Consider the following 16,011-nt stretch of genomic DNA (forward strand, 5'->3'; position numbering starts at 1 on the left):
CCCACAGCTTCCGTATCTTAAAAGAGCATATTTAGTACTATTATTATTTAGATTTTTAAAAAGCACATATCCTAATATATTTTTTGTTATCGTAACTTATTATTTTTATAGGTATAAGATAACCAATCACAATATCTGACATAATTGCTCCAGCGCAGGTGCTTTATGAACATCATGGCTTTGGCAAGAGGTAACAGTTTTCTTCAGACTAGACGGCTATAGCTACAGTAGCAGTTAAATTAAATAAGAAATGCCGTATTCTCTTTATATTTTATAAGAGAAGAAATTGATTTGTTATTTGTCAAGATTGTCTATTTATCTGTATTATTAATCAAAGTATATAAAAGTGAGAAGCATTATTTGGACTTTAGTCTTACTGTCGGTAGCAGACGACGAACCTCGTCTGGACTTTGGCCTCATCGTCGGTAGCAGACGACGCAAATCGTCTCTTCATTTCCGACGTTATTTTTATATTGATTATTACCATAATTTCTGTTGTTAGTAATGTATATTTCAGTTTATGTCATCCAGTGTTTGAATTATTTGTGAAGATATAGCGGTCCCTTAGTTTTTCTAGTGATCCCTCTTCTTTTAGATTGTGTTTAAAAAGACGAAGTTTTGATTATATATAACAGTGGTACATTTTAAGTCAAAGTGTTGTTTAAGATTAACCCATAGTCTTTGAATTTCAATTTGCTGTCTCAAATCAACATTTTTTCCAGCGGTTAAATAAATGTGCATCAGTGATGTTCCAGTAAGAAATATTAGTATTGCTCAAGTTGGCACAGCCAGAGCCCATGGGTGTTATGGGTGCAGCTTTCCCCCTTTGCCTCCTGACCTTTAAAAGAGGCTAATGTAACAATTATAGGTTATACTTTCAGTCCAGGGAAGAACACCAGTTCAGGGTCAGTCACAGTTAAAGAAAAATCAGCTATTGCATTCTTTGAATTAGAAGAAACTCTGATTTCAGACATACTTTGCAGCATTCTGATACAGGCCGAAATCCTGGCTAAAGAGAACATTAGTTAAAATCTTATTTTGATTCTTACACCCCTGAAAATAATGGTATATAGGAACACAGTGTCTGGGACTAATTAAGGGATATACTTGGTAATGCTTGAGATTGATGGATTTTGGTAATATGTTGATCTGTATATGTGCCTAAAGAGTCTGTGAGCTGACTAAAAACAATTGGAAAAAATGCAATGGCTTTACAGATAATATATTATTAAATAAATATTTCAAATGTTTTTTCCCTTGAGATTGGAATGTGCTGTGAAATAATAATGGAATCATTTATCCATTGGCTAGGTGTGTCTGGTGTCTTTGTTGTGGCTGCAAAGCGTACTGCCTTTGGTACTTACGGAGGCAAACTCAAGAATATCAGTGCCACAGATCTTGGCTATTATGCTGCAAAGGGTGCTCTTGAGTCTGCCAGCATCAGCCCAGAGATCATCAACACTGTCATTTTTGGCAATGTCATGGCTGTATGTCAATAATCTGTTTTGCACTGCATAAATATTATTGCCATTATAGATAGCCTGTGATCATAATCTCTGAAAGTGTTAGAGAGTGATTCCTTTCAAGATTCTTCAGTACCTTCTTATAACACGCACATGTATATGTGCAAATTTCAGATATGAATGGTTAGCATGGATAATATAGAGGATAGTACATATGTTTTGGAAAGGAAAGATAATTATTATCAGTTAACTTTCCACCAATAAAGATAAAAGATGGTCAGTCTAGTGGGCATAGGGGCATTAAACATCCTGTTTGTCCACTCAGAGTCCACTCTTCCATTTCATTTACTTTCTATGATGAATTCAATGCTTATTTGTTCTGAAGAGCTTCTGATCGAGTTGTTGGGAGGGACAAATTTTAGAATTACAGGCTTGAGCATACTGTGAACCAGTGACCTTCAGCTCAATAGTGAACACATTAACCACCAAGCTGCAGATTGACCTTCCCCTATAAAGCAGCATTAACAATAAGAAGAGAGGTGCTTGCAGAAGGGAAGAACAGCACCAGCTGTGACAGGATATAGTTGTCACAGTGTTAGGCCACACTCATACCATGAACACCTGATGCAGAATTATTGTCTGTTCATAATTTTAGCACTGTTAACAGATTGTTTTCGTTAGAGAGATGATATATTGTTAGATTCTGAAACCAGCTGCAAAATGCATCATGTACAGACATCTTCAGATAATAGGAAAACACTTCTTTGATGTCATAGTCCCACAGTTTGTCAAGAATGAGACATGTATAGCTTTCAACTTTTGTTTTCAGACTTCAGCAGATGGAATTTACCTGACACGCCATATTGGCTTGCGCCTGGGAGTTCCCACTGGTGTACCAGCGTTGACAGTCAACAGGCTTTGTGGGTCTGGTTTTCAGGCCATAGTGAATGCTGCCCAGGTGTGTTATGTATTCAGCTGTGTTTCTGCTAAGTAACTCACTATACGCTGAGTACATGCAATACAATATATGCTGTGCATAGTTTAGGCTAGTTGTAAATTGACTAAGAAGCTGCTTATTTTTGGCATGAAAATTATCCTACTGCAGAATATCTAAAAGAGTTAATTTGCCCAGCCATGCATTATTATATAAATAATTTTCATATTTTTTTAGAGAGAATTTGGAAGTTACATCTTTCATAGCTGCTTCTCTTCTTTTTGAAGACACTTTGTGACACTTTGACTAATCTTTAAAAAAAAAAATCTTTAAACTACACCTACATCTCTAGATGAGAAACTAGTTTTCAGAGATTAAGCTGATTACCCTTAATGTGCAATTTAGAACTATGCTAGGTAATTCGATATCAATACAGCACAAACCATGGTTTCTCTTATATATAATTCAGTAAGGTTCACCTTGTTAAACATGAGGTTTGGCAGCCTTAGCTCTTAAGACAGTCACCATACTCCAGGCGGGCATCCACTCTCATCACTAAGACTTCTTACATTATTCAAAGGACGAATAACTACAGTGATTAGTTAGAATTGATCGATGTAACATGATGCAGCCATCCAAAAATAATTCATTGCAAGACAGTCTATACTTGTCTAATAACAAATATTATTATCTCTTTCCTCTTATAGTCTATGCATAAATAATACTGCAGACATGCAGAATGATGCTCAATTAGAAAATGAAAAGAGTAAAACTGATTGTTACTTGATCTTTCATGATTATTGCATTTGATTGACCATGACCTATATTCTTTTTGGACTGTAGCTAATGTAACAAATCATTTTGTTGGTTTTTTTTTTTTGTAAAGGAGATTGAACTGGGTATTAGTCAGGTTGCACTTGCTGGGGGTTCAGAAAACATGACACAGGCTCCGTTTGCAGTACGTGACATTCGTTTTGGAACACGCTTTGGCCAAGATCTAAAGGTGAATCATTTCACAGGTCATCCAGTCTGCTGGAACTGATCTAATATCTTTCCTCTGTCCTGTGTTCAGTTAATAGGGTCTCCTTTAGTTTACTCAAGTGACATAAATTTCATTATTTAAAAGTTGCTTTGTTTGAAAGGTTATCATTTACCAACTATTCAGCAACCAATAACTGATTTTTTTACCCCTACAATGTCCACTGGTGTGTACTCTTTACTCTTACCCTTCTATTATTTCAACTTCATGTAGCTGCCATTTAATCAACCAAAATTGAAAATTCATAGTCGTTCATGATTATTTGATGCGGATTTTAAAATGATTTCAATGGTTTACAAACTATTGTTGATCACTTCATGAATATTTTATAGCCTTTTTTCAGTGTTCTATAGTTTTTCAGTGTTCATGTAACGACTTCATCTTACACTCTTTATAGTATCTACATCTCTTCAAACATTCATCTATTGCATTATAGTGGATTGTTTTTCTTTGTTTTTGGAAGTTGGAAGACACATTATGGGAAGGGCTAACGGACTCTTATGTAAAGCTTCCTATGGGAATGACAGCAGAAAATCTTGCTGAAAAATACAACATTTCACGCCAAGATTGTGATAAGTTTGCTCTGCAGACACAAACCCGATGGCAACAAGGTTTGAGTTTCTGCATCATGTGATGATTAACATTGTGCGTTTTGTGCGTGTACACATGTATGTACACATGCACATGTGTGTGTGCACATGGACGCTGTATGTGTGAAATCATGCATGATTATTGTATTTTTTAAATATATATCTGTGTACATGTGTGAATAAGAAAGAAAAAAAAAAGAGAACATAAGTATCTATTTTTGTTTAATTAACTTGGAACTAACTAACATATAACAAGCTGATTTTTTTATTTACATGATTAAATGTTTTGGGACATGATCTTTGTAGCACAGAAAGCAAGCAAGTTTGCTGATGAAATAATTCCCATCAAAGTGAAAGGAAAGAAAGGTAAATGATTTTATAACCAAATGTCAATGTTAAAAGTATTTCCAGGCTAACAATATTACATTCAGCACATATACACACCACCTTTTTAACTGAAAATGTATGATAGTATCAGTTGATGTAGCTGTTACAATAACTACATAAAAAATTGATTAATTACTCATATAAATAGTTTTGTTTTTATAACTAAAGTAAATGAATTGTCAGTACTAAACATTGCATTTATTTTATATTACTTTTAATTCAACTCTTTTTCTCCCCAAAGGCCCTGAGGATTTTTCTGTGGATGAACATCCAAGGATGGCCACCATAGAGGATTTAGCCAAATTGCCACCAGTATTCAAGAAAGATGGAACAATCACGGCCGGAAATGCTTCAGTTAGTTTTGAATACAGCCACAGACATTTTTGACTAGCTTCCTGTTAAACTTTTGAGTCTGAGCCATCAACTGTTCTCTTACTGCTGATGTCAACTATTGAAATACTTTAACTCTGGAGAGCTCCTATGTAAATTTCCGATACTCAGAAGTTCCTTATTGTGTCAAAATGATAAGACTTAGATGTCTGCATGTATGTTATTATCCTGCCAGCTAAATGTGTGGAAGTCAGTTTTTCCATCACAAGTTTTATAAGCATGTTTTTATAGAGAGATTAACTTTTATCCCCACAAAGGGTATTTGTGATGGAGCAGCTGCATTGGTCCTGGCTAGTGAGGCAGCAGTCAAAACCTACAATTTAACTCCTCTGGCTCGTTTGGTGTCTTATGGTATAGCAGGTACAAATCATTGGCCTATAGTCTTTATTTTTATAACCAGTTTTGAAAGAAGAAATCGACATACAGTAGAATAAGTTGTTTTGTTTTGCTTGTTTATTTGTTTAGGATGGTAAGATACATAATAAGTTTGTTGGTTCTGACATCTGTGCATAAGGTTTATGTAATTTGTTCTTTATTTCCAACTAACTGACTTAATTGTTGCTTGGCTTTTTATTAAGGCAGCTGCATTTTATTGTTTGCTTTGTAGTTATATAGAGATGTGGCATGAACTATATCTATTGTTATATAGGCTGTATAGTTATGCAGTGTGGAAAGTATCTGTTGTTATATAGGTTGCGATCCAAAGATCATGGGTATCGGGCCAGCGCCAGCTTCTCGTGCAGCTTTAGAGAAAGCTGGAAAAACTGTACAAGACATGGATGTTGTAGAGGTGAGAAGTGATTATGTGCATCCTAGTTTGTCCTATAGGCTAGCCTGCAGCTGTATTTACATGTGACTAGGGTAGCATCACAAAAATTTGGAGTCTGAGGGAATAACTATTATATTCAAGAGATTGCAAGTTTCTAAACATGGCACTAGTTGTGTTTTAGAAAGAGGTCAATGCTTCATTTTTATAAAGCTGCAAAATCAGGTTTACTGACAAAAGTCTCATTAATATGCATAGACTGCTTTCATTGACACCAAGAGTTAAAAGTTAGGTTAGTGAAAATAAGCTTTCCGTCTTCTTTGAAAAAAAAATCCATTTTTTGTCGAAAAGCTAATGATAATGATGAATATGTTCTGTTAACCTGCCAGCAACTTTGAGTTTAGCTTCATGTTTGCCTTAGGTTAGTCTCAGTATGTGGTAGAGGTGGGAAGTTTGTCTACTCCAGCAGCGTGGCATGGGTGTATGAGGTAAAGTTTGTTCTGCCTGCTAAGGACAGTACAAGACTAGGTGATGAGACCAAAATGAAACTCTTCTAAAAAAAGAAGACAAACAAGATGAGTAAAGACGAGTAAAATAAAAAAAAAAAAGTATATGTATCATCAAAACTGTACATAAGACTCTTGAAATATTTGTAAATAGTAGTTTAGAATATCATTTTTATAAGAATAACATTCTTCTTAACATGCATCAATACAGGTGAATGAAGCCTTTGCCCCACAGTTCCTGTCTGTTGCTAAAGAGCTGGAACTTGATTTGGCCCGTACCAATGTCAATGGAGGGGCTATTGCACTTGGCCATCCCTTGGGAGCATCTGGGGCACGCATCACAACCAATCTCATTTATGAGCTCAGGTGAGCACTGTTACATGAGGTCTCATACACATAAGTAGTTATCAGCTTAGCTAAACTCTCTTGTCATGTTCTAACAAAATATTCAGAAGGATGATGGATGCAGATCATCCATGAAGAGAAAGGGCTTGACATAAAACTTGTATCAGTTGTTTGATAGAACTAGTAGTCGAAGACAGTAGACCATCAAGAATTTTCTTTGAAATTCGCATGACCATAAGAGATTACTTCCATGGTTCTTTTGTCATGCAGAAGGCAGAACCTGAAGTATGCCATGGGCAGTGCGTGTATTGGAGGAGGGCAGGGAATCACAGTGATACTGGAGAAAGTATGATTGCCACAAGATGCACATGCTGAGACATAGTGTTACATGAAGCAACAAAGAGTTTCTTCAAGTGGTGCAGGGGGACAATGTTGAATGTGTGCTTTAATCAATAATAAAGATACTGTAATGTAATGAAATTTTTGAAACCACTGAGTCATTAAAATTATTTGATTTTATGGCTCTAATTTAGTAATTGATAAGACAACTCGGATTTTTCTTCCAAAAAATGTTAAATATGTGATAAGGCATTCAAATTGTTTAATTTTGTTTCATGACTATCTTTATAGATATTTTATACATATTGCTTACAATTATATTCCTTGTAAACTATTAGCTCATCTTAATGATGAATCTAGCCATTCTGACATATTATACACATTATATTCTTTTTTATATCAGTACTTATGTTCCCAGGCTGGAAGATGCTAACAACCATTATAGCTAAATGCTATGAGCAATTTTAATATGTACTTTGAGTAGCTTACAGCAGTTTGTGATTCACTGTTGTTCTTATTGAGGAAATATGGTTAAATTTCCTAGTCTGTTGAATTACAAAGTTATAATACAATGACAGCTAATAAGCTGTTTATTTTTCTATAAAATAAATTTTTCATTTTCATATTTGTTCATCATGTTGAAGTGAAAAGTGAAGCAGGAATTACAGTACTGAAAGGGCCATTAATAATGTTGGATGTAGATGTAGGTGGATAGATGGGTAGAAGAATGAATTGTGTTACTGATTTGTTGATTATTTGGACATCAGCTGTTGAGAGGATTAACAGCTCCTGAGGGCTGAAAGAAAAAGGCTCCAAAAGTGAGTGATATGATTACTACACTCAGGTCAGAGATCAGGTGCACTATACTCCTTCACTCATTCATCTTTTCTTTTTGAACTTTTTTTAAGGATCACTTCCGAGCCATGTAAATGGTTGCTGCGATATTTTCTTAACCCTGCATTTCTAAGCAAACCTTAGTAACATCTATGCTGATTTCTCAAATGAAAGGATAGCATAAATGATCTGTGTTTCTTCTTAACATTTAGCTTTAATTTCTCTGACCATTTGCAACATCATGAAAACGTGTCAGTGCTGTGTGTGTGCATGAGACCTTTGGTCATTTATTGACACCACCATTGGGTTCATATCAAGGGGTAAGGCATCAATATTCAAAAATACATTGGGTCGTTAAACATTTAAATATTGAAAATATGTAATCTGTGGTTCACACATGGTTATAAATACATTCATCTAAATACCATTATCATGAGCTTATATTCTAAGTGCTAAAGTCTTCTTCGTGAAGCACAGAAACAATGAACAACCCAGTAACAAAGAGAGTACGTGAACTCTTGGGTAGGTAAGTGCTGTCTCTTAATCATATGGAAATCTGAGCAATCAATGGAGTTTGTTCGTGCACATGCCATAAACCTATAACTTGATACCAAAAAATGCGTAAAAGGCGACTGGAATGTTGTCTAAACTAGACCTACATCAGCACAATTACCTCCCTTTTCAAATTAAGAAATACATGGATACTAGTACACTTTAACCAGAATGACTTCCCATCTCCTGCGTGAGTCACTTACGTGAGTTAAACCACAGCATCCTGTCACACTAGAATAGAAGTGTGTATATGTACTAGACAGCCACCGCCAGTCACATCCCACCTTGTGCTAAAGAGGTGCAAGCTAGACCGAGCCAAATACTATAGTCACTTTAGTCATGGAGTGTACTGTTCCCTTGGAGTTATTTAAAGTAGAATCTGGGCTATAGTTGCATGGGCTATATTCACAACCTCTGGAGGAGGTAGGACACTAGTGAGAGTTATCTGAGACAATGATCATAGTGTTGTAATTGTGTGCATCATTCTCCTGAGACCATAATCATTGAGTTCCAATTGCTTTCTTCCATTCTCAATCATTAACATTCTTTTACAATAATAAATAATGTGAATGCTTCTATCTAATCAACAAAAACTGCAGTCTTCCATGAACATGAAACTTTAATTCTGGTTTTCAGCTGTTTTTCAAGTTTTGTACAGTATTTCAGGTAGTTAAACACCTTTATCAAATAAAGAGACATGCAGTTACATCTGATTTGTTTTAAGCATTCAATTTTTTTCCTCTTGTTAAATGTTAACAATTTTTATTAAATGATCCAAAGGTTAATTATTAATTATTAAATCAAAACTAATCAATAATTTTTATTTATATAACAAAATTAGACTATCAAATGGTTTCAGAAAAATATGAAAATGTTAGATTTTTCAGTTTTGTGTAAAGTGATAAGTTAAAAACTTTGAAGACAGTTATCATGATGCTTGATGTAAAAAACCTTGTCCACCATGGCTAGAAAGTTGAGGAACCTCAGACTCTGCTAGCTAGGGGCATAGGGTGGTCTCATTCTCCATGGAGTTCTCCTCGAGCAGTGAGAAATGATTAAGATAAGATGGTCTGAGGATTTCCACACTTGATGTACTGGAACTGGACAAGTCAAGGTCATGGATGTGAGAATGTAAAGCTTTAAACCTAGGCTAGCACCTAGGACTTGACAAACATGTCTCATAATAAAACATTTTAATCACGGAATGTGGGAAAATGTTCATAATGACACCCTTCTTTACTTCAAAGCATTGCAAAGCTATATAGATACAATTTTAAAACTTTGTTTTTGCTTCTAAATTATGTAGATGAGAATTAACGTCAGTATTAGTTAAGCTGGAGAGACAAAACTTGAAAGTATGTATGTAGGTGTGTAAGAGAACCTGTGTAATAAAAACTGACATTGTGTAAGAAAATGAAAAAAAGTTGACAGTAAAGAACTGAGGCACTTACATCATCCACAATGCCCACCAGAGGAGTGCCTGGCCCTTTGCCGATGGCCAAACCACATGGTACAACAGCAATGTCAGCTGTTAGGAATCGGACACGGATGTTAGAGAAGGGTAACATTACCACACACCTCTCTTTCTCTTATAAATCCATTGTATACATCTATAAAGCCACAGTTTAGTGATCAAGGGGAAAAAATAATACACCTTTTTGCTATTTTAGAGCAGGGTTGGTGTGATGAACCTTTGTATTTACCTTCAGTTAATAAAAATGCATATAGTGCTCATACACTCTGTGAAATTTCTGGGACCCTCAAGATATTAACTCCTTTGTTGCTCTCCAGAAATGTATTCATAAGCATCTTTGAAAAAGCATATAAAAATAATTTTAAAAATGGTATTGGAAATCATTAATATTTGCCAACTTGTCAACTTTTGATCCTTACAAATTTGTCCAGTGCTTGTGGTGCCCCGGTTTAGTGAGTTTCCACTGGCATCAGAGGTGTCCACACGGAAGGTGATGCTGACAGAGTCAGTCCTAACAAAGACGGCGGTCACCTTCAGAAGTGGTGTCTGACTCTATACTCACACAAAAAAGATTTAATGTTACTACTGCTGACAATGTCATCTATGATCAGTAGACAATGCTAACCATGGCAACAAGAGATGACCTGGATGGTCAAAAGAGGCTTGTGGATACCCAAGAACACTATTCTTCAGGAAAGTATCAACCGCATTCTAGCCAGCTCCTTAATGTAAGAAGTGCAAGTTTAAAGATAAAAGCAACATTATTACTCATGATTTACTTCTTGCTATTATAAAAAAAGGAAAAATCGCCCAGCACATACATATATATATAAAATGTGCTCTAGGACAGGAGACAGAGAAAAATAGAGTAAGATGTAAAGACAGCAAAGTTCCTCAGATAAAAACAGCAAAGTAACTGGAAAAAATGTGATGGACTTACGCTCAAGAAAGAATTGATGCCGACACTGGACTGGATGGTCACCTCTTGGTTTGCCTGAGAACGCACCTTGATAGATGCCACCACAGTATTTGAAGAAGTTACCTGTGCCCTGATGTAGATGCTGGGAGTACACTGAAATTTACAATACCAAGTGACCTTTAAACTATGTGACAGAAATATTATCCTTTCTTGTGTGGACAGCGACAATGACTACTTTATGACTGATCAGTAAGATTGAAAGACACTGCTTCACACTAGGAATAAGACTGCATAAAAGACATCATTTGATTCATGGCTGAAACTCTTTATGTTAACTAACAGTCTTCTTTCTAACTTTGCCATTTAATCACAGGCAAGATCAATTGTTTTGTGTAATCAGCACAATTAATGGACCTTGTGCACTGCACTTCTCTTTGCTTGGTAGTCAGGATACAATCTACAGCCAATTAGGTCTTTATGTTGTAACCAATTATATAATGAACTTTAAAATACAGAAAAAGTTACACCAGGCTTAACTGACAACTCTGGTCCTCCAGTCTCCATCTCTTCATTTGTTCATAATGTACTGTGAACTTCTTGTGTTCATAATGTACTGTGAATGTCATGTTTATTATGTACTATAAGCTTTATGTGTTCATAATGTGCTGTGAATTTTGTTTGTCCACAACATACTGTAAACTTTATGTAAAAAATTGTGCGTGTATTTTGATTTCTTTGACTTGTTAGATGGGGAGGATTGGTAGTTGTCAGTTGTTGATCAGCTGAACTATCAGTTCCATTAGACATAGTCCTTTTTTCCTGTTTCAAGTTTCTGTCCTCTTTCCTGGCTCTTCCTCTTTTCTGCTTATCCAATTTCTCCTTGCGTGCAATGAGTATCTTTATGATAGAAACTTGTGCTTACAAGCTATATGTATACCGGTTCACACACTGACTGTAGTAAATATTCCATCTAAGATTTAAAATATTGATTTGATCCCTGAGTACTTTTCAAAACTGCTGCAAAAGAGTATGCTGTCATATATACAAACATGCATACACAAGCATTCAGATGTGCAAACGGAGCAAATTGCATGAAGGACTTTAAACACTTACCTCACCACAGTAATCATTGACAAGGATGTCATAAGTTTGACCTATGCTAATCTGTGTGATAGCAAAGCGAGTGATGAGGGCAAAGTCTCCTGGAAATGTCTGCATGTTGAAGTATGGCATGTAGGCAATGCTGCTTGTGCGGCCAGGGGTACCATCTAGCGTCAGAGCAGTGGCTCCTGCAGTACCTTTAGCATCTACCCATACGTTCAGATCAACGCCTGGCACTTCTGATATACCCCGTGGCTGACCTGCAAATTACATATTTCTAATTAAATAAGTTGTAAACTTCACAGCTGCAAAATTATTCAGAAGAAAGTTTTTCACTGCTGTTATTTTGTACCAAGCACAAAGCAGCTACATTCTGTGAGCAAAGGAGACAGTTTGAGTGAAATGGTTTATCTTTCAGTTTGTAGTACCAGTATTAGAAATGTCAGATATTCATGAAAACTTTATAAACCATTTAAAAAAATTAATCATGTCACATCACACAGTTATACATACAGAGCAAAGCTCCTCCCAGCGTTATTTCTATTTAGTCATACCATGTTACACTGTTAATAAACATTCAATGGACTTGAAAGTCAGTGGTTGATTTCATCATAATACTTATTGAGAATAAAGGATTATAAAAATGGCAGAAAAGTGGCTAAGTTTACAGGTTGAACTGGTCTGACTTTACTTACCATTGAAATCTACATGCACTGTTGCCTGAGTACAGGTGGGCAAAGCTGTAACAAAGGATGCAAACACCTATACTGGCTGACAAGAACAAACAATGCCTGACATATCCCCATCTGCTGATAAATTTGATGAATGTGAATATATTGGGAAATAAAATCCTTTTATACTATTTTAAAATCTCTTTAGATTTGGTGCCATGTCTTGTAGCGAAGTGGTCAGAGGGGCAGTGAGCCTTAAGTGATTTACTGTTTCTAGGGATTGCCTTTCCTGTGACCTTTAGGGTTTTTTCCTAACCACCAGTCTCTCCTGAACATACTGATATAACCATTTCTGACACTATCTGCAATCACCATTAATGAATCCCAGTACCTGTATTCTGAACCCCAAATCACCGTTCTTTCTTTAGAAACTTAAAAAAACATAGTATTTTTATAAGTGGTCACAGACAGGGCCTTGCTTGAGGGCAGGCAGACGAGGCATCTGCCTAGGGCCCTGAACTTGGGCCCCTTGCTTTTGATAGTTGTCACGGGCCCGCGCGTTTTGGCGAGGTCTCGAGGCCCCGGGCTCTGCGGGGGCTAAGAATGGGCATGGTCACAGAAGGAAATGTAAAATTGTATACCTTTTCTCTGAAGACTTATCATTTGTGATTTTTGTCGTTGTTGTTGCTGTTGTCACACCTATTCTTATTTTTCCCCACATTTTTCTCTGTTCTCTCCTGCTAGAACAGCTGTTGTTACTTTACATCTCTTGGTATACTTTCATACTCTCAATAGTGCATCATGGTTTAATACAGATTATAGTACATGTATAATCAATGTATGTCAGCAGTATGTACTCTCTGTAGTATTATGGTATGCTTGCTGTAATATTAAGTAATCCATGTCATAATCTAACTGTTTCAGACTGATGTTAAATCAGGAAGGAGCTCGATCTTTTTTGTTTTTGTTTTTTGTTTGCTTATTTGGTCTTTTTTTTTTTTTTACTCTCATCTTTGTGCACTTGCTTATTTGCTAGTGGCTACAGCTGTATGCTGGTTACGACCTTCATATTAACTCTTTCCACATTCCCACCACAGGTTATAAACATGCTTAAACCAAAAACCAGACACAAAAACAGTGACAAGAATTTCTACACAGTAAGGACTGATCGATCTCCAAACTATCTTAAACTGAGCCTTAAACTTCTTCTTCGTCTGTTCTTACCTCTGGGCTGACAAGGAGCCGGGCCTTATGCATGAAGGGTCTGGGACACATGTGCAGTTACCCTGGTTCCAGGCAGAGCCTTCTGCACAGTCAGTTACTTCATAGAGCTGACGATCGTCTGTTCTGTAATGCCGGTACTTGCATCGGCTGCTGGGTTCCACATCAAAAAGTGCAGCCCGACATGAAGCTGAAGGAGAAAACTAAAGACATTTAGAGCGTTTGCTAACCACAGAAACCAAATGTACAAAAGAAAGGGGTAATTTGAGAATACTGGTTTGTAACTTTGGTCAAAAGATGAAACAGTGGTTGAATCTGCCTACAGGAACCAGTTCAGAACGACTGAATGCCACTTGCCTTCAGTTATGATTACATTGTTGTTAGGGTGACATGCAGGACTTAGGTTACAGTTTTGGTCTGCAGACGTTTGGGGTGTACAACGCAGGGAGTTATCACGGTACACCTGGTTAGAGGGACAGTTGTTGAGTGTCACTACTTTATTGCTGCATTGAAAGTACTGTGTACAGCACTGAGCCTTGAATGTCTCCTGCTGATTGTCCTTACAACGGCCACCCCCTGTGAACAGACAGGTAGACATCAGTCAATACTGAGTAAATAAGTGTTGGTGGTAGTTCTTGAATTTGTACTTCAGCATTTTACAGCATTATCAATGAAATCTTTAGAACATGTCTTAAGGTCTTTAATTTACTACAATTTCTATTACAAATCTCCAATTTTGTCACCTTGTGACCAACACAACAATGTCATAATATTTGTTAACTTTTATTACTCAATTAACAATTAGCAGAACATTTCCCAGTCTATTAACTATCATTCATCTGTACTGTAGCAGGCCCCACACTAGTTCCCTGGCAACAGTGGCCTGGTTTCTGTACTCACAAGCATCGCAGTCATAGTCATTTTCCATCTCACAACGCCCTGTGACTTTATTGAAAAGGGTTCCAGCACCACAGTCCTGAAGGATGTAGGCTTTGTTAGGAAGACACTGGTAGAATTTTTCACACGTGTTTGGTGCCTCGAACAGGTAGGTACCTCGGCCCAGACTGCACTCACTGCAGGCTGAAATGTAAAACAAAATGCATGAATATTTGGGTCAGAGATGAAAAAGGCATATGCTAAAGTTATATTTAAAAAAAAAAAAAACCAATCAAAACTCTTTATTTTGTCACCTTCCATCCAGTACAAATTTTGAGCAAGAGGTGAAGGTGACAACACCAAGAGGGCACATAATCCATAAGTAGGGGTAACCTTAAGAGGAATATGTTCTACCACGAAGTGTGGTGTTAGGCATAGTAGGCAAGATAATAAGTTGAGATAAATTAAATTTTGGACAAAATCTGGTTAAAAGTGTGAGAAAAGCATCAGTTCACCTGGAACAGGAAAGGGAGTTCAAAGTTCATATCACTCTTTTTCTCTTCTTCTTCTAAAATGTGAAAAACCTCAAAATTAAATAATGAGAACTGTGGATTTTCATTCATCTTTGTTGGATCAGACAGGAATGCCAGTAAACATATCAGGTAACTGAACAGCACTTCTTTTATTGGTACCTCAGAAGGCCAGATCCTGGTGAGTGGACTAAATTGACTTGCTTAGGGCTGCAGGAAGTGTTTTAAGTTCTTTGCTCTGACAGCTGAAAATGGCTTTTTGGTCTAAAAGTATAGATACTGATGTCTGAGATTAGATTAAAAAAATTTTCAGACATGCTCACTCACGTGTTTTAGCAACCTCACACAGGTAGTTAGTGATGAATGTTGAAAGTGCATTTTGCAGAGCAGCGTTGTAATTTGAGACATACTCGTAGAAAGTGCCACCCACTTGCCGCAGTTCAGTTTCGTATAGATTTCCAGGGTTGGATGACACACCATAGACAAACACTGTATATCCTGTAACTCAGAAAACCTTCAGCCTTTGATGGAGATGGAGAAGATGGAGCAAACACATAACAGCTCACATTGGTGGATCACATTCCAACCCAAAAGGCATCTCACATGTCCACAAACGTCACATCATAAGTAAAATATCTGCTAAGACAACATTCTGGTGCAATAATTCGCTTTCGCTTATTCTTTTATGTAAGAAAGCATCACTCATAAGGAACAACGGTAATACACACTGTATTAGTACCAACTGTGCCAAAGAATACATATAGAAATCCAGGATGTCCACTTTCCTCAAGACTAAATAAGTAAATGCACTGTGGTGGATATGAGTGAGTTAGACATAAATCTGCATACAGACCCCTGCTCTTCAGTTGACTAGCAGCAGCCACTGCTTGACTTGTTCCAGTTGCGCTGAAGCTGCCAGAGTTAGAGATGAGGAGGACATATTTGTTACGAGCATCAGTCGTCGCAGCCACCTGCTGAAGGCCTTGTGCTGTGAGCGAGCTGGTCTGTACAGAAACAATTATTGTGTTTAATGACTTTAAGATTAAAAGTGGCCTGAGGATTAAAACAATACAG

General features: G+C 36.8%; 1 protein-coding gene across 1 annotated transcript; it reads left to right on the top strand.

Annotated features, from left to right (window-relative positions):
• Positions 1-91: 91 nt before the first annotated feature.
• LOC112560427 (3-ketoacyl-CoA thiolase, mitochondrial-like) lies at positions 92-7,384 on the top strand. Its single transcript, XM_025232285.1, has 11 exons — positions 92-190; positions 1,312-1,487; positions 2,293-2,421; positions 3,284-3,400; positions 3,900-4,047; positions 4,333-4,392; positions 4,655-4,767; positions 5,061-5,163; positions 5,496-5,593; positions 6,287-6,441; positions 6,691-7,384. The coding sequence occupies exons 1-11, from the start codon at positions 166-168 to the stop codon at positions 6,770-6,772; spliced, it is 1,206 nt and encodes a 401-aa protein (XP_025088070.1). The 5' UTR covers positions 92-165; the 3' UTR covers positions 6,773-7,384.
• The last annotated feature ends 8,627 nt before the right edge of the window (positions 7,385-16,011 follow it).

The sequence above is a fragment of the Pomacea canaliculata genome, linkage group LG3 (assembly GCF_003073045.1).
Source record: "Pomacea canaliculata isolate SZHN2017 linkage group LG3, ASM307304v1, whole genome shotgun sequence".
Taxonomy (NCBI): domain Eukaryota; kingdom Metazoa; phylum Mollusca; class Gastropoda; order Architaenioglossa; family Ampullariidae; genus Pomacea; species Pomacea canaliculata.